General features: G+C 49.7%; 1 protein-coding gene across 1 annotated transcript in view; it reads right to left on the reverse strand.

Moving 5' to 3' along the window:
• Positions 1 to 266: 266 nt before the first annotated feature.
• MASP1 (MBL associated serine protease 1) overlaps positions 267 to 18854 on the reverse strand; it is a 44459-nt gene continuing 25871 nt past the window's right edge. The window contains exons 7-9 of the mRNA XM_048506504.1: positions 13031 to 13168; positions 11451 to 11525; positions 267 to 2292 (exon numbers count right to left, since the gene is read on the reverse strand). Coding sequence (XP_048362461.1) covers positions 1409 to 2292; positions 11451 to 11525; positions 13031 to 13168 — 1097 coding nt within the window. The 3' untranslated portion in view covers positions 267 to 1408. The remainder of the gene's footprint in view (positions 2293 to 11450; positions 11526 to 13030; positions 13169 to 18854) is intronic.

Consider the following 18854-nt stretch of genomic DNA (forward strand, 5'->3'; position numbering starts at 1 on the left):
TAGGAATGTTTGTGTGGTTTAAGGAGCTCGTGTATTTAAGGAGCAGCAGTGGCGTACGAGGTTAAGAGCTCGTGTATCTAATCTGGAGGAACCGGGTTTGATTCCCAGCTCTGCCGCCTGAGCTGTGGAGGCTTATCTGGGGGATTCAGATTAGCCTGTGCACTCCCACACAAGCCAGATGGGTGACCTTGGGCTAGTCACAGCTTCTTGGAGCTCTCTCAGCCCCACCCACCTCACAGGGTGTTTGTTGTGAGGGGGGAAGGGCAAGGAAATTGTGAGCCCCTTTGAGTCTCCTGCAGGAGAGAAAGGGGGGATATAAATCCAAACTCTTCTTCTTCTTCTTCTTAAAGGCACAAAAAGGCTCCCAATCATGTCATAAAAAGGAATCTTGAAATTCAATTTTAAAAAAATCTTCCACACTGAACTTTGGCAGTGGACAGGTATGCAAGCTTTTGAGTTGCACAGGACTTTCCATTTGCCCGTAGTAAAATATCGCATTATTGCACCATCTGCTGTGAAAACACGTTATTCATTGCTCTGAGGGCCAATGTCTGATGAAGATCTCTGTGCAGCCTGAAAGCCTGCTACAAAAAGTAAAAGCTGATTCTGTAATTAAGAAATTATATTTGGAAGATAATCTGATCGGTGTAGTCTGGAGATCTGTTGTGATTCCAGTAGATCCCTGGGCTTCTCCTGGAGGGTGGCAACCAGGAGTGTAGCAGAGAAAATGGAGCCTGGGGCAGACTCTGAGTTTTCCGCCCACATCACCCTCACACATACACCACGCTCCACTTACCGTAGCCAGCAACAGGGCCTGGCAGGGCGGGACGAGACACGGGGGGAAGGAGGAGGGGTATGGGGGCAATTTTCCACCCCCAAGTGACCCTAATGTTGTCCGCCCGGGGCGCATGTCCCCACCCTACCCCATGGTAGCTACGCCACTGGTAGCAACCCTAAATGGATGTGCTAATTTGGAGTGTGAAATGATACTGTTCCAGTAACAAAACATTGACCTGAGTGCTCACAAAATGAAATATTCCTGCCCTAGACAGGTTTTTCAACTTTGGATTGGGGAGTGCAACCTCGAGAGGCCAGATTTTGGGGAGAGGAGAGACCTCAAAATCCACCCTCCAAACCAGCCATTTCTAGCGGAACTGATCCCTGTAGCCTGGAATTCAGTTGTGAATGTAGATCTGCAGGTCCCGACCATGGAAATACTTTTTTTCAAGGAAAGATAACTATGTACTTTTCTTTCTTTCAAACTAATTGTACTTTTGTGGTGTGAAATATATTTATGGAATCCTCCAGGAAGGCCCTCGGAGTGCTTGCAAGAAAATGGTGCATTGGGGCAGCTGTCCCTCCAGATGGCAAGCCGTCCTTTGTCTTCGATTTGGTCTCTCGTCTCAGTTCATCTCCTCCGTTCGGGATTCCCGAATGTCCACCCGGTTTGCTCTTGGAGCCAGTCCACGTAGTTGGAGACCTTGGTGTAAACCCCGTAGACTTGTTTGCTACCGCATTCTTCCGGTCCACCCCAGGAGACCAATCCTTGGGCCACCCATCTTTGGCTGTCCAGGTCTTGGATGATGAACGCTCCCCCGCTGTCACCGAGGCAGGTGTCTTTCCCACCTTCATAGTAACCGGCGCAGAACATGTTGTCGGTGACGCTGTAGTTGCCCGATCGGGACTCATAGCTTGCTTTGCACTCCGTGTGCAACACAACGGGCAGCTTCACGTACTGTAAGACATCCGAGAGGGTCCTCAAGCCTGAACTGAAAACGTCGTCCACGGTGACGTTGGGGTTGGAGATGCCCCAGCCGGCCACGAGGCCCAGCGTGTTGGGCTGAGGCCCCTCCAGCTCATGTTCCAGCTGCGGGATACAAACCGGCATCACGTACGGGCCCATGTCCACCTTCTCTTTCAGCTTCACCAAAGCAATGTCGTGGTTGTAGTTCTGGATGTTAAAGGCTTCGTGGAGAATTATCCTCTCGACCGTCCGGTTGACGGCGTCCATCTTGTTTCTGACGTCGTGGAGGCCCAGGTAGACAATGACGTGTTCTTTGGAGACCGGGAGGATGGTGCTGTCTCGGAGCTGAGACTGGAGGACGTGGGCAGCGGTCAGCACCCAGGATTCGGAAAGCAGGGCTCCACTGCCGAACCACCTGTTGTTGGGCACTCGGGACATGTCCTCCACCACAATCAGCGCTTGCCAGGGGAAGAAGCCGGGCTCGGCGTTCCGTCCTCCGATGATCCGCTTGACGAGAGTGGGCAGCGGGCGAGTGGGCTGACCACAAACTGGGGAAAGAAAATGGTAGAGTGGATGGTCAATCTGCGTGGCTGGCCACTGTGCCAAAAAGTAGCCCCCAACTGTGACTCTCTAGTAGATTATGCCAAGTTTCCGCCCTCATCAGACTGGACGTATTTTGGACCTGGATGGTGAAAAAGAAGAGCTTGGATTTATACCCTGCTTTTCTCTCCTGTAAGGAGACTCAAAGGGGCTTACAAACCTTTCCCTTCCTCTCCCCACAACAGACACCTTGTGAGGTAGGTGGGGCTGAGAGAGTTCAGAGAGAACTGTGACTAGCTCAAGGTCACCCAGCAGGAATGTCGGAGTGCAGAAACAAGTCCAGTTCGCCAGATTAGAGTCAATCACTCCTATGGAGGAATGGCGAAGTAAACCTGGTTCTCCAGATTAGAGCACCCCTGCTCTTAACCACTACGCCATGCTAGAAACGCTCCTGCCATGCTTGCTACAGTTAGCGTGGAGGGTGTGCAAGAAAGAAGTGGTGGAATATGCATTCATCACCCCTGCAACTTGCTTTCTGTAAATGGCATCCTGGCTATGCTCCTTTGCTGGGCTGGAGACCCCAAACTCTCATCGGCTCCTAGACATCTCTTTCTGCCTACATTAATCTAATCCACAGGTCCCCAAGATGATGCCCGTGGGCACCATGACGCCCATCAACTCCTTTCCTGGAACCCACCAAGTGGTTCTGGAATGTGGGCAGTGTCCAGCGGGGCTTTTGCCATCAAGGCTGTGCAGATTTTTAAAAAAACGTTGCTTCGGCAGCAGCTGCCACCACAGCACAAGGATCTTCACAGCGTGACCAAAGATAAGATGCAGCAGCCATTTTGTGGGTGACTCTGCCTCTTGGGGCAGCCATTTTGTGGCTGTATGGTTCACAGTGGGGCTTTCCCCACTACAGAAGGGAGCTAAGGTCGACTCGGTTCCCTTCAGTGGAGGGCAATTCCAGGCTGTCCCCACAGCAACTGAGTTGGCCCCCTGGAAGCGAGCTAAGTGGGCGGGATCATCTTGGTGCCTGTTTCACTCCTCGGTCGTGATTGGAGCTTGTGCTATGGCGGGAAATGGGAGCATTCTTTTTTTTACAGTTTTTATAGTTTACAGTTTACAGTTACATGCGCTTTCTGCCCACCACGACTCTCCCGTTCTGCACATGCGGTATCGACCTTGTTCCGGCAGAAAAGTGTAGTTCATAACTGCGACAAGGATGTCGCAGTTCTGAGGGGGGGACTGAGACAAAACAATGTTGAGCTCGGTGGCAGTGGGGATTCACTGAGGCAAACCTAGGTAGAAACCAGTTCAACTCTGTCAGTGGGGAAAGCCCCAGTGTGTCAGAATTCCAGAGGTGCGTGCAGAATCAAAAAGTTTGGCGACTTCTAATCTAACCCCCGCCCCTCTCCCTCTGGATCATGATTCACCTCTGAGGATGGCTCCCCCTGAAAATGTATTTCCAGAATTCTCCTGCAAGTTCCTTTCCACGGCCCTGAGGGAGCTGTGCTCCGTGGCATAATCTACCGGCAATGATGCGCCGCACCGTCCAGTGCTGTCCATCATTGCCCCCTCAAGAATCCATAATACCTTTGTGGGGCTGAGCCCCCTCGCTCCCCCCACAACATGCACAATGGGGTGACAGCAGCTGGCCCGTCCCGTCGCTGGGCGGCACAACCACCCATTCTTCGGAGAGAGCCTAGGCTGTCAATGAAACAGAATACAGACAGTCGTTTCCAGCATATTGGGGATGGGGAAGGGAACCGATTCTTTTGGAACTCCAAACGGCTTACAGGAGAACTTTTGGGGGAGGACACGGTCCGGTGCCCAGTTTTAACTTGGGTATGCATTTTGCATCAGGCAATGTCCACAGAAGACCAGTCAGTGATCTCTGCTCACACAGTCTTGACATCAGGAATGGGTCAAAATGGGTTAGTTTTGTTCATCGGACAAGGATACATTCCCAATGCAAAGTCCAGCATAATTTCCCCCTGAAAACCAAGCATGGCAGGGGGGAGGGCGAGACACACACACCCCCTCAGCAGCCTCAATTCACCGGAACAAAGACATGTCACCAACCAACTGCTGTCAGAAACGGTATAGGCTGTAATGTTTTGCTGGAATGAATATAGTTACTAGAACTGTGGGGCTTTCCCCACTACAGAAGGGAGCTAAGGTCGACTCGGTTCCCTTCAGTGGAGGGCGATTCCAGGCTGTCCCCACAGCAACTGAGTTGGCCCCCTGGAACCAAGCTAAGTGGGCGGGATCATCTGGGTGCCTGTTTCGCTCCTCGATCGTGATTGGAGCTTGTGTTATGGCAGGAAACGGGAGCGTTCTTTTTTTACAGTTTTTACAGTTTTTACAGTTTACAGTGACATGCGCTTTCTGCCCGCCACGACTCTCCCGTTCTGCGCATGCCACAAAAGCGGCTCATGATTGGTTGAACGGATGAGGTGTCGTTTCGATGCTTCCCCACTTCGAAGCTTCGAAGCGGTATCGACCTTGTTCCGGCAGAAAAGTGTAGTTCATAACTGCGACAAGGATGTCGCCGTTCTGAGGGGAGGGGATTGAGACAAAACAATGTTGAGCTCAGGGGCAGTGGGGATTCACTGAGGCGAACCTAGGTCGAAACCAGTTCAAATCTGTCAGCGGGGAAAGCCCCTCTATGACATGATTGCGAATGGGTCGGGTTGGGTCAGGCCAAGGGCCGGAGTGAGGGGAAACATGTGTGCGCCCCTCACCCCTGCCATGCCCCTGCCCACCCTGTCACATCCCAGAACACTCAGGAACACCTCACCCCCACCAAACCCCTGAACCAGCACACACACGGTGCATCACACTCCCCCCGCCCCCTTGACGCTACACCACTGGTTAGACCCGGGGGAGGGGCGCTGCCTCGACTGTTGAGACCACAGCATGCTTGGCAGTCCTGATCAGTGTTGGGGGGGGTTGCCTCAGCTGACAAGCCCACAGTGGGTGCCTGGACTAGCCAGTCCACACAGGGGTGCCTTGGGTGCCTTGACTAAGGTGACCAGATGGTCACCTTTGTGAACCGGGACGGGGGTAGGCGGCCCCACACGTGCGCGTGCACAGCCGCAGGAGCGCACTGCCTTCAGGGGTGCTGCCATTTCCCGCCCTGTGACAGGGCAGGAAACGGCAGCGCCCCAAAAGCCGGGCTCCTGCAGCCGCGCACGCGCTGGAGGCCTGCTGCGATTCCTGCCTTGCGCTACCGAAGGCAAGTGCGGCAGCCTCTCCAAAAAAATCAGGACATTAGAAACAACTGCTAAGCGGACGCGTGGGACAGAGTATTGTGTGAAGGCGGGACTGTCCCACCAAAAGTGGGACGTCTGGTCAGCCTAGCCTTGACTGATGAGGAGGGTGGGGTGGCTTCCTGGACTGGTGAGCCTACAATGTGCTGGCCAGTCCAAATTGGGACCGGGGGGTGCTTGGACTGGTGAGCCCACAGCAGGGTGTGTGGCTGGCTTGCTCGCAGGCCTGATAAACCCTCTCAAGGGGCCAGACCCAGTCTGCAGGCCTCATGTTTGACGTGACTTATCATGTATATGAGACATATATGATATTTGACCATGTTTGTTGTGGGTATGGGAAAGTGGGCAAGCCGCAGCACTGTGGAGACAGTTTTTTTTACCCTGTAACCTTTCCCCAGAGCTCCTCATGAATGCCGTCCCACAAAAGGGTTCAACCATGTTGAGAACTCTTGATTTCAGGGTGGCAAATAGAATGAAACCAATCTCATCGGTAAACTGTCTTTCAGCTTAGGGTCACAGTAGACCAGGGCTCTTCAAACTATGGCCCTCCAGATGTTCATGGACTACAATTCCCATCAGTCCCTGCCAGCATGGCCAAGTGGCAGGGCTGATGGGAATTGTAGTCCATGAACATCTGGAGGGCCATAGTTTGAAGACCCCTGCAGTAGACGAAGCGTCTGTTGTGTTTTTAAGTTTTGAAATAGCCATGGGGAGAAGAAAATTCATAGAATCAAAGAGTTGGAAGAGACCCCGAAAAGGGCCATCCAGCCCCCTGCCATGAAGGAACACACAATCAAAGTCATGGGTCTTGTCCCATGACAGCTCTAACCACGTGGACCAGTTGAGTCAGAACATTTCACTATTTGGATACTTTTCCACCACTGAATATATATATATATATATTTTTCTCCTACAGAACCCCAGTAGATCTGTCGTGAAACCCTTGCATTATAGAAATGGATGTCAGAAGACAGCCTCCAGAGGAATTTGAGATAGAATCACAGAGTTGGAAGAGACCCCAAGGGCCATCAAGTCCAACCCCCTGCCACGTAGGAACACACGATCAAAACACTCCTGACAGATGGCCACCCAGCCTCTCTTCAAATACCCCCAAAGAAGGAGACTCCACCACCCTCCAAGGTAATGCATTCCACTGTCAAACAGCCCTGACTGTCAGGAAGTTCTTCCTGATGTTTAGGTGGAATCTCTTCTCCTTCTCCTTGAACCCATGACTCCTGGTCCTAGTCTCTGACGCAGCAGAAAACAAGCTTGCTCCCTCACCAACACGACATCCCTTCAAATATCTAAACATGGCTATCGTGTCACCTCTTGACCTTCTCTTCACCAAACTGAACACACCCAGCTCCCTACGTCTCTCCTCGTAGGGCATGGACTCCAGACCTTTGACCATTTGGGGCCAGGGAAGCAAACTCTGAAGGGTGAAAAAGGTTAAACTCTTTTTTCCTTATACAAAGAGCTGGCTTTGGGGGATGGGGAGAAATGCACAGAGGCCGCGTGGTGTGGTGGTTAAGAGTGGCAGACTCTAATCTGGAGAACTGGGCTCGATTCCCCCCTCCTCCACATGAAGCCTGCTGGGTGACCTTGGGCTAGTTTCAGTTCTCTCTGAACTTTCCCAGCCGCTGCCTGTTGCAGCTGGGACAAATAGGGGGTCTGCCCCGGAACAGAAGGCAGGAAGGAACAGTTTTTTAAGAACAGTTTTTTCCCGAATGCCATCACTCTGTTAAACAAATAATTCCCTCGATAATGTTAAACTATTTATTATATACTTATTATATAATTACTGCACTACTTTTTTCATCATTCCTATTACCCATCTCCTCCCACTTATGACTGTATGACTATAGCCTGTGCTGACATTTTATTTTATTTTATTTTATTTTATGATTTTACATTTTTATGTTTTCATTACTATTGATTGTTTCCTGATTGCTTACTAGACCTATATGACAATCATTAAGTGCTGTACCTTATGATTCTTGACAAATGTATTTTTCTTTTATGTACACTGAGAGCATATGCACCGGAGACAAATTCCTTGTGTGTCCAATCACACTTGGCCAATAAAGATTCTATTCTATTCTATTCTAGGAACTAAGAGGGATTCTTGGCCTTTGGCAGCGGGCTTGGATTGGGGAGAAGTGAAGCGCACTTCATTCCTTGCTCTTGGCCAATTCCCTCCGACCTCGGGAAAACTCAGACTTTCCTGAGGAACCGCCAGCCCGCCTGGCTTCCATCAGCACCAGCAGACGGGACGGAGAGAGAGCGCGTGGCAGAGCTGATGTTTTAAGCAAAAGCAATCTTGTGTTTCCGTGTAAACTTTTTGCAAGCCCGTTGAGCTCTTTTGAAACAAAAGACACCTCGGCCAGTTCGGCTTCCCAGCTTCCCGAGAAGTGACATCCCACCCCGACTCGATTGAAGAGACCTCCCAGATGGTTGGCTTGCGATCAACCGGCTGTTTATGCAGCCTTGATACCGGCAACTGCTGAGGAATCTCAGCCAAAACTCAGCCATGACTGGGGAACTCACAAGCCGGCTGCAGGTAAGAGGGCGAACAGAGATCTCGTTTACATTCGTTCTCAGGTTCCGATCAAACCCAAAATTAGGGGGGGAAATCCCAAAGAGTGGTTTTCTACATATTGACATCCTGAAATAATAATAAAGGAGCCAGGTATGTCCTGAATTCCATCATGGCTGTACCACGATTAAGACCAGGGGCGTTTCCCCACTCACCTGATCCCCCCTATGCCGCACGCTGCTCTCAGCGCGCGGCATCCCTGGCGCGCGCCCGGCCGTCCCCACGACCCAACGCTCTGCGCGGGGTCATCAAAAGGTGCCCTTTGCAAGAGCGCCAGGGATGCCGCGAGCTGAGGGGGCGCGACAGCGGCAGCGTCGGGGCGGCTGCACTGTCGCCGCCCCTCTCGTGGGGAGTGCCGGGGGACCCCGCACTACTCTCCTCAGGGGCTTAAGGTAAGTGGGGAAAGGCCCCAAGATATAATGCCCTGGAGTCTACCCTCAAAGCAGCTATTTTCTCCAGGAGAACTGATCTCTGCCCCCTGGAGATTGGTTGCAGTTCTGTGAGGTCTCCAGGTCCCACCTGCAGATTGGCAACCCCACCTTAGATCCATGACCCTCTCTCAGCAGAAACACAGCCTCACAGGGGTTGTTATGAGGCAGAAATGGAGGAAGGGAAAACCACCACATTCTCAACCCTGGGCACCCTGGAGGTAGGGCAGAATTAAAACACAACAGGCAGGAAACACCACGGGGATGTTTTTATATATTACTAGCGGGGCCTGGCCACGCGTTGCTGTGGCAATTGCCCTTCTCATCACAGTCCGCCACCCACACAGATGTCCATGCAGGTCCAATGATCCGCAGCATAGCCTTTTGGGGTGGTCAAATGGAATCCCTCTTTCCCTTTTCAATGTCTATCTGCATGAACATCCTAAGCCCTCAGGCCACAGACAGACAGGCTGCACAAACATTCTAAGGGTGACAGTTAAACACAGCCAGCTTCATGGCCTGGTGCGCCAGGAAAAAGACGTTTTACCTGGCTCAGGTATGGACTTCTGGCGCTTTGAAGTTCCGATTACCTGCCCGCAACAGGGAGGAACGTCATGTGAAAATTTGGGGGCAATCCGTCCAGCCATTTTCGCTGGAGTTAGGGAGTGACTAACAAAGTCACTTCGTTATATATGTATATATAACTAGCGGGGCCCGACCACGCGTTGCTGTGGCAATTGTCCTTCTCATCACAGTCCGCAACCCACACAGATGTCCATTCAGGTCCAATGATCCGCAGCATAGCCTCTTGCGGTAGTCAAATGGAATCCCTCTTTCCCTTTTCAATTCACATTGTTATATGATGGTGTCTTATTTTTTTAGTATAAGGTAACCCTTCCCCTTTCACAACGTCCCTGTCCAGAGTCCGAATCCAGCTTTCAATGAGGCTGGTTGACATGCACAGTCCTGGCTTGGGTATGGCATAACTGGGGCAAGCAGGCTATCCCAGTCAGGGCAGCAGGAGGCAGGGGGGGTGAGGCGCTCAGATCGAGGCTGCCCAGCTCCCTGGGTTCTTAAAGGGGCCAAGTGTGCAAAAAGAAGCAGAGCTGGTAGTGTTGGTCTAAGCCCCCACCCCGTGGATTTTCTTAGGAAGAAAAGGCAGAAACTCCAGCTAACGCTTTTAGTAAAAGAGAGCTGTGGCGAATATGGGTGAGGAAGTGGGTAGGTGGTGGTTGGATGTGAGAGAGGGCAGAGTGAGGTGTGTGAGGATGAGCTGGATGTGTGTTGTGTGGTAGCAGTGGGTGAGGCACAGAGAGTGAAAGTTACCTGCGTGTGAGGGGGGGGAACCCCACCTGACGTCTCACATGGCAAAGTGTGTATGTGTTTCACTTCCACTCATATTACCTACCAGTATTACCTATTTACTGTTTTCACTGCTCATCTCTGCCCATCTGTGCAAACATCCTAAGCCCTCAGCCCAAGCCCTCAGGCCACAGACAGACAGGCTGCACGAACATTCTAAGGGTGACAGTTAAACACAAACAGCTACATGGCCTGGTGTGCCAGGAAAAAGATGTTTTACCTGGCTCAGGTATGGACTTTTGGCGATTTGAAGGTCCAATTACCTGCCCGCAACAGGGAGGAACATCATGTGAAAATTTGGGGGCGATCCATCCAGCCGTTTCGGCGTTAGGGAGTGACTAACAAAGTCACTGTTAGCTTTTTATATATATAGATATAGTATATTTTATATATATTATATATATATAAAGGTTCACAAAATGTTCATCTTCTAGTCAGCAGAAGTTTGCCCAACAACAGAGGCCGGAGACAGTCAGTCTGGGGCGAAGTAACAACAGTAGACCTTTAACATGATTGGTGAGTTCAACTGTGAGTCTAGACCAATGAGAGGCTGTTGCCGAGGCGGGGGAAAAGTATTTGGTTGGATGTATAAGAAGCAATGCATTGTATATGCTAAGTTCAGAGAGAGGGTGTGAGTTCTGAGCTGAGTCTAAGTTCAGTGTGTGTGTGTGTTCAACTTTGTTCTTGCTGAAGAGTTCTGTATAGTCTTATAGTCTTGTATTGCATAGATTTGTGTAACCTTGCGACTGCTAAAGTAAAACCTTCCTATGGAAAGAACAGCTTGCGTGGAGGGTAGTCTTTTCCAAGCATGATAGGAGGCTGCAGTGAGTGCAAGAAGACTACTAGACCTTCTCATCTTACCAGAGTGACTCCGCTTTAAACTCTGCTGATAGGGGTTAGGATGGGCAGGCTTATCTAACGCAGGGTTGCTGCGGTGGTATCTAAAGAGTGATCCATCTTGAACAAGAGTCTCTGCTGTATGAAACTTTATCATACTGCCCACACCTGGGGCCATTCCGTTGCCCGCTGCCTTTGAAGAATGAGCTAGGTAGGCGTGCACCAAAAGGAACCTCCATTTTGACAAAATTTCACCCCAAATTTCATGACAGCTGTCTCAGGACCGGGGCTGGCCTTGCATGTGATTCTCCAAAAGGCCGCGAAGAGTCTCCCCTACTTTCTAGAGCACAGGTGTCAAACTCGCGACCCTCCAGATGTTATAGGCTACAGCTCCCATCATCCCCTGCCAGCATGATGCTGGCAGGGGATGATGGGAACTGTAGTCCATAACATCTGGAGGGCCGCAGGTTTGACACCTATGTTCTAGAGCCTAGGATCTCGATACAGCTAGAAGAATCTGGATTCCATTTCCTATAATAGAATCTAACTCTTTCACTTTCTAGAGTGGCTCTCTGTTGGAAGTTACAGCACAAATCAAACGTTGGCATCATCTTTAAAGCGGAACCTTGCACTGAGCTTCCAAGGTTCGTAGGTCAGGGGCATTTCGGTACCTGGTTGACAAGATGGCAGGTGCGTCCCCAGCTCAGCACTGATCCAGACCCCCTGGGCATCACACGTGTAGACTCCTAGGAAGAGACCAAAGTATGAGATGATGACAAGAGGAAATGCTCTTTGACGCAGACAATGATTAAAATGCAGAATCTGCTGCCAGAGGATGGAGTGAGGGCCACAGGCATAGATGGATTTAGAAGGGGATTAGACAGCTCCATGGAAGAGAGGACTATCAGTGGCTACTCCATAGTGACCTCCACATTCAAGGGCAATCAGAAGCGTATCTGGGGGAAATGGAGCCCGGGGCAAAATCTGAGTTTTCCGGGGCGGAGGCAGGCTCCATTTTCCCTAGATACGGGCAGCGGGGGGGGGGGGGGGAGGGAAAACAAGTCATCTGCCAATCTCATGGAGACAAACGGAAGGCAGAGATGGGAGTGGGCAACTCTTAACAGAGGGCCAATATACCCATTAGAAGCTTCAAATAACTGTTGGAAGTTGTTTGAACATACTGGCCTACTGAGGAAGATGCACGAAAAACATTCTATACGCACAAGACGTTTTTTTAATGTAGAACCTACAGAATTGGAAGATGGACTATATGGAACTGAAGCTTTGTTTCTGAACAAAGAATTGAATGGACGAAGTGATTATTTATGTTTAGTTACAAGAGTTGGAAGCCTTATGCTGTATCCTTAAGAACTTTGTCGGAGAAATAAGGAAATGTAAATACAAATAGAAGTGTTAAGTTGTTTAATTATATGTAAGATCAATATATAAGATTGGACACAGCCAGAGTGCAACGTGTGTATTTTTGAGTTTATTTAGGCTAACATTGACATTGCACTCTTAAAGATAGTGGTGATTGTTAGCCCAGGCCAACATTGGGCAGGCCGGAAGGGGCCCAGGTCTACCACTGGGCAGGCCAGAAAGGGCCCAGGTCTACCACTGGGCAGGTCCGGTTTGTTGGTCCTTTGAGGTAACCAGTTGGCCACACTGTGTGAGACAAGAGGACCAGATGGACCCTCACTGGTCTGATCCAGCAGGGCTCTTCTGATGTTTTATATTCTTACGACATGAATTATACCACCAGGTGGTGCTGTAGCCACATCTCGACTGCACTTGAAAACATTTTTTGGCTGTAGTGTAGAGGGAGATGAAAGGGTTTTTGGCGACGTTGGGGCCCTTTAGGAGTATGTCAATCAGACACCATGACTGGTACAAATTGGTGCTCTGTTTTAATGTTTATTCTGGTTGAATTCAAATTTTGAGATACACTTGTTAAATTTTGTGTGTTAGTTTCCACGAGGCTGGCCTTTGGCTAGCAAAGGGCAGGGGGGCAAATCTAAAGAACTGGTTGGCCAATGTGTGAGACAAGATGGTGGACTAGATGGACCCTCCCTGGTCTGAGCCAGCTGGACTCTTCTGTTGGTTGATGACACAGGCTCTAGTCAATCAACACGCACCATAGTTTGCCAAGACAGAAAACCCTGCAAAGCTAGTTATTTCAGAATTCACTCCAGGAATATATCCTGTATCTAGGTGGGGTATGAATTTAAATAAATAAGTCCGCCAGTCTTACCTGTGACATTGGGGACCATCTGGTAGTAGGGACGCTGGCAGGAATACTGGATCCCCGACTGGTACGTGGTCAGGTTGTTGGACGTGGAAAAAGTGACGTAGCCGTGCTCCAGCTCAGGCGGCTGCTTGCAATCTGCCACTGGAGATCCCAGCAGAGAAAGGAAAGATTCACACATTTTCATGTGGGTAAATCCCATCTAGGACTGACACCTCTGGATTGGGAAACACCTGGAGGTTTTGACAGGTGAAGGCTGGAGAGGGTGGGGCTTGGGGAGGGGGAGGGGCCTCAGCAGGCCGCCATGCCACAGAGTCCAGTAGACCTAATACCAGCGAGATGTGGTGGTTAAAAGCAGGTGGATTCTAATGTGAAGAACCGGGTTTAATTCCCCACTCCTCCACCTGAGTGGCTGAGGTTTATCTGATGAACCAGATGTTTCTGCACTCCTACATTCCTGCTGGGTGACCCTGGGCTGGTCACAGTTCTCTCAGAACTCTCTCAGCCGCACCTGCCTCACAAGGTGTCTGTTGTGGGGAAGGGAAAGGAGTTTGTAAGCCACCTTGAGTCTCTCTTACAATAAATCTAAACTCTTCTTCTGGTTCTTGGTTTTCTTCAAGAAAGAGGTAGGTGTTCATATTTGGGGGACACTAGGGGTGTGGGGTGGGAGCCAAGGGGGTGGCAGCCCAAAGAAGTTTGGGAACCACTGACCTAGAGAAACGTGACCCCTCCAAAACTCCTCAAAAGGCAGCCAGGTACCTGCTGTACACCTCTGGTTGAATCCCCACTTGAAATTTGCACGCAGATCGAAACCTGTTCATTGTGAAACTGTGTCCTCTTCATCAGAGTTTCTCCCTCCCCACCGCAGCGAGCACACAGCAGACACACCCAGTTGCAGAACTCTTAGCAATCCCCACTACCAGGTGAGCTCGCTTCGCTGGTCTCCCCTGATTGGCTGACATGCCTTGATGGGGCGGGTCCTTTCCCCACTGCGGAAACGTACATTGTAAGGGCGGGATCAAAAAAACCAGCGTGTAAAAGTTTAATGTTTAACTGTTTAACTGTGCAAACAGTCAATTGTTACCTATGTAAACTATTAACGATTCAAAGTTACACATTTGACTGTTTAACATTTGCATCCCATTCTGCTGGCCAATCGCAAAAGCGGAAACGAAACCAAGGAAAGGCTGCACGCGCATCGCAGCGCTGATTGGTTAGCCCGAATTCCGCATCACACTCCAGGGCAGGAAACGAGTCAGGGTTTCAACCCTCATCCCTCCCCTCGGATCATCTCTGAACAGTGTTAATGGGGTCTGTGCCACTTGCAACCAGGTCCTGCCGGAACGCGGATTAATGGGGAGAACGAGCGCCAGAAACGGAATCTGCCACACAAGCAATGGGGAGGTCGTCCCTCAAACCTGGTTAGTTTGTGTTCTGAAACCTGGCTAAGACGGTAGTGGGGATTCGACCTCTGAGTGCTTCTGTCTCACCAGGGAGGGGCAAATCCTGCTAGGACTGCCAGCCTCCGAGTGGCACCGAGCGATTTCCGGCTGTCCCAAGTGATCCCCAGACTACAGAGATCATTTTACCTGGAGAAAACGGCGACTTTGGAAGATGGGCACTCTGGCATTATATTCCGCTGACGTCCTTCCTTTCCCAAACTCCACCAGCTCCTCTCCCAAATCTCCGGGAATTTTCTGAGACAGAGTCGCCGACTCCAATTGCCCTGCAAACACAGCCTAGAACTGGGGTCCCCAACCTATCTGGATCAGCAGGCACATTTGGAATTCTGGCACAGCGTCAGAGGTGGGATCCAGCAGGTTCTCACCAGTTCCCGAGAGTGGGTTACTAATTATTTGTGTGTGCCGAGAGGGGGTTGCTAATTGGGTCTGCTTTTCCGTTAGAAATCCCATTAGGTCCAAAAATCATAAAGTCCTGTTGTTTCCTATGTGGCTGGTTAGCGAAGGTAGAAAACGGGACCATTCTCCCTGTTGGGCTGTTTTAAAAACATGTTTTAGAAATATGGCAAAGTTCCTTGTTTAAGGAAAGTCTCCTTCTTTTGATTTCTAGAAACAAAATTAAGTATTTGAAAGTATTAAGTATTTGACAGGCAGTCAATTAGAGGAGAAGTAGTTGTTTCTGTTGGCAGCAGACAATAGGACTTGCTATAAAGAGTTTAAATTATGGACAGAAAGATACCAGCTGGAAATTAGGAACTTTTTTTTACAGTAAGAGTTTTTTACAGTAACAGAGAAATTATTAATGCCCCGCCCCCAGAATGCCCAGCTACGCCCCGTCATGCCCCGCCCAGGCCCATTGGCGCTACGCCACTGCTTGAATCCCACCAACATGGGAACCTGTTACTAAAATTTTTGGATCCCACCACTGCACAGCATGGTGTGCGCAACCACAAAATGTCTGCCCTAAGAGACCCAGCCAGCAACAAATGGTTGCCTTGCCTTAAATTCAGTCACACAGGGTAGATCCGGTGGCAGCTGCTGCCAACGCAATATTTTTTTAACTGCACAGCCGATCCAATCTCCATCAGTCCATCAGAACCATCGGGGGACAAAGGCTGTACCTGGCCCCGCTGGTTTCCTAAATATGCACTCTAGGGACCCCGATCCTAGAATCCTATATGCACTGTGCTTCGCTTCCTAAGTGGACAAACCAAAGCAACTTTGTTACTCTGAAAATTGACAGTCTGAAAAAAGAATTCTAATTAACAAGGATGGTGTAAGGAATGCGAGAAAGGAGGCGAGACATATAGAATTGCGTTAATTCACAGCTAAGGAACACCAATGTTAAGATTGCTGCCCTATTTTAAACTTGTTTTCATTTCAGTAGGCATCGGGTAACTTGGCCTCTCGTGGGCCTCTCGTGGGCACGGTGGGGGTAGGTTTGTCGCCATCTGCTTTTTGTATTGTTTCCTTCTTTATAGAATTTTATGGTTGATTTTATTGTTTTATTCTTTCGTTGTTCACCGGGCAGTTTATAAATTTAATTATGGGCGTTTTCCCACTTACCAGTAGCTGCGCGCAACTGTAGGCAAGTAGCGCGGGGTTCCCCGGCACTCCTCACTACAGGGTTGGCGACAATGCAGCTGCCCCGATGCTGCCGCTGTCACACCCCCTCAGTGCACATTGTTCCTGGCGCTCTTCCAAACTGTGCCTTTTGATGACCCCGCGCAGAGCGCGTGGTTGTGGGGAAGCCTGGGCGCGCACCAGAAATGACGCGCGCTAAGAGCAGCGTGCGGCATAGGGGGGTCGTGGCAAGTGGGGAAACGCCCTATAAATAAATTAATTAAAGTTCATAATGGTGGGTTCCCCACAGGGCAAATATAGCAGATGTAGAACGCAATACAAACCGTGTGGGAGGGGGGGGACTTCTCGTGAGTCTGCCCCGTTTTATTTCCCTCGACCCAGGATTTTCGAAAATCGTTAAACCAGTTATTCTTTTGCAAGATCCAGAGTTGGAGCCGCTCCCTTGTGAACGGTCAGGCGGGATGTGTTTTATTTCCCCATCTTCCGCCATGCCGTTCACAATCAGGGAGGATCCACCGGCCATTACTCTGCCACTGTAGGGGGACCCCTTTTCCTTTTTAAAAATTTTGCGGGTTGTACATGTGCAGCTACACAGATGCAGCCGATCAGGCATGGCTCCGGGGGTTCATTTCTAAATGCCGTCGCAGCTACGTATCTGTTGCAGGAAATTTTTAAAAAGATAAGCATCTCCGTGCGAAGGCACAAAAGCAACCTGGACTGTTTCCATGGGCTCCAATCGCTGCCTGCCAATCGGCACCCGTGTGAATGGGAAAAAGGACAATGGGGTTCCTTTTGCGATGTGTTATACGTAGGCTGTGCAGAATCAACCATTCAGAACCAGCATGCTTAAAACATTGAGCTAAGAGCTGGAAAACTCAGGTTTGAATCTCGACTCTGCCCAGAAAGCTTGCTGGGTGGCCTTCGGCCAGTCATACGCACAGCCCAGCCTACCTCACAGGGCCGATGTGAGGGTAAAATGAAGGAGCTGTTTTTTTAGTCTTCCTTGGGGAGAAAGGTAGGGTATAAATAAAGTGAATAAAGAAGTCAGTAAATAAATGTTTTGTGCAGGTGCGAGGTCTGGAGATTTCTGGGTCAGATTTTTAGTTGTGGAAGGCAGTTAAACTACTAGCTATACAGCCATCAGATGGACTTAGACCTCCCCCCAGAGGTGGGATCCAGCAGGTTCTCACCAGTTCCCGAGAGTGGGTTACGAATTATTTGTGTGTGCCGAGAGAGGGTTACTAATTGGGTCCGCTTTTCCGTTAGAAATTCCATTAGGTCCAAAAATCATAAAGTCCTGTTGTTTCCTACAAGGCTGGTTAGCGAAGGTAGAAAATGGGATAATTCTCCCTGTTGGGCTTTTTAAAAACATGTTTTAGAAATATGGTCAAGTTCCTTGTTTAAGGAAAGTCTCCTTCTTTTGATTTCTAGAAACAAAATTAAGTATTTGAAAGTATTGCGTATTTGACAGGCAGTCAATTAGAGGAGAAGTAGTTGTTTCTGTTGGCAGTAGACGATAGGACTTGCTAGAATGAGTTTAAATTATGGACTGAAAGATACCAGCTGGAAATTAGGGAGGTTTTTTTTACAGTAAGAGTTTTTTACAGTAACAGAGAAATTATTAATGCCCCGCCCCCGGCATGCCCGGCCACGCCCCCGTCGTGTCCCGCCCAGCCCCATTGGCGCTACGCCACTGTTTGAATCCCACCACCATGGGAACCTGTTACTAAAATTTTTGGATCCCACCACTGCCCCCCCCCCCTTATGTAAGAGTGTTAAGAGTTTGCAGCCAGGTTTGAATCCCCACTTTGCTACAGAAGCTCATTGGGTGATCTTGGGTCAGTCACATTCTCTCAGCCCAGCCTACATCACAAGGTTGTCGTTGGGAAGATACCGAGCAGGTACACAGAAGCATATTGTGGGAAGAGCTGGAAAGAAAACCACTTCTCAGTAGCGCGCCAGCCAGGACAAACAACTTTGTGCAACTGACAATCTGTATTGTCAAAGGCGTTCACAGCCGGAATCATAGAATGATAGAGCTGGAAGAGACCCCCCAAGGGCCATCCAGTTCAATCCCTGCCATGCAGGAATACATAATCAGAGCACTCCCAACAGTGGGCCATCCAGCCTCTGTTTAAAAACCTCCAGCCCTCACCGTCACGAAGCTCTTCCTAACGTAGGATAACATAGGACAGTGATGGCGAACCTTTTCGAGACCAAGTGCTCAAATTGCAACTCAAAACCCACTTATTTATCGCAAAGTGCCAACACAGCAATTTAACCTGAATGCTGAGGCTACAGTTAACGAAAAATGGTTGGCTCCAAGGCATGCGTTACTCGGAAGTAAGCTTGGTGGTAGTCGGTGGCTTGGCTTTGAAGCAATTGTGCAACTCTTCCAACGGGTGAATCACGACCCTAGGAGGATTTACTCAGAAGCAAGCCCCATTGCCAGCAACCGAGCTTACTCCCAGGTAAAGGATCACACTTTTCTTCTTTGCATGAAAATCAGTGGGGTTTAACAGCACTTAACAGGGTTACCTACACTACTTCCCCAAAATTAGTCTTAGGTTTAATGCTAATAATCGAGCCCAGTGGCCCAGGCCAGCCTAGATATGTGTCTGTCTGTGTGTGTGTGGAGGTGACTCTGTTTGTGCGTGCCCACAGAGAGGGCTCTGAGTGCCACCTCTGGCACCCGTGCCATAGGTTCGCCATCACTGACATAGGAGATAAATAATTTACTTTAAAAAATAATTTATTCAAATCCTGATTTCTCAAGCATATGTTGG

Source organism: Sphaerodactylus townsendi, linkage group LG08 (assembly GCF_021028975.2).
Source record: "Sphaerodactylus townsendi isolate TG3544 linkage group LG08, MPM_Stown_v2.3, whole genome shotgun sequence".
Taxonomy (NCBI): Eukaryota; Metazoa; Chordata; class Lepidosauria; order Squamata; family Sphaerodactylidae; genus Sphaerodactylus; species Sphaerodactylus townsendi.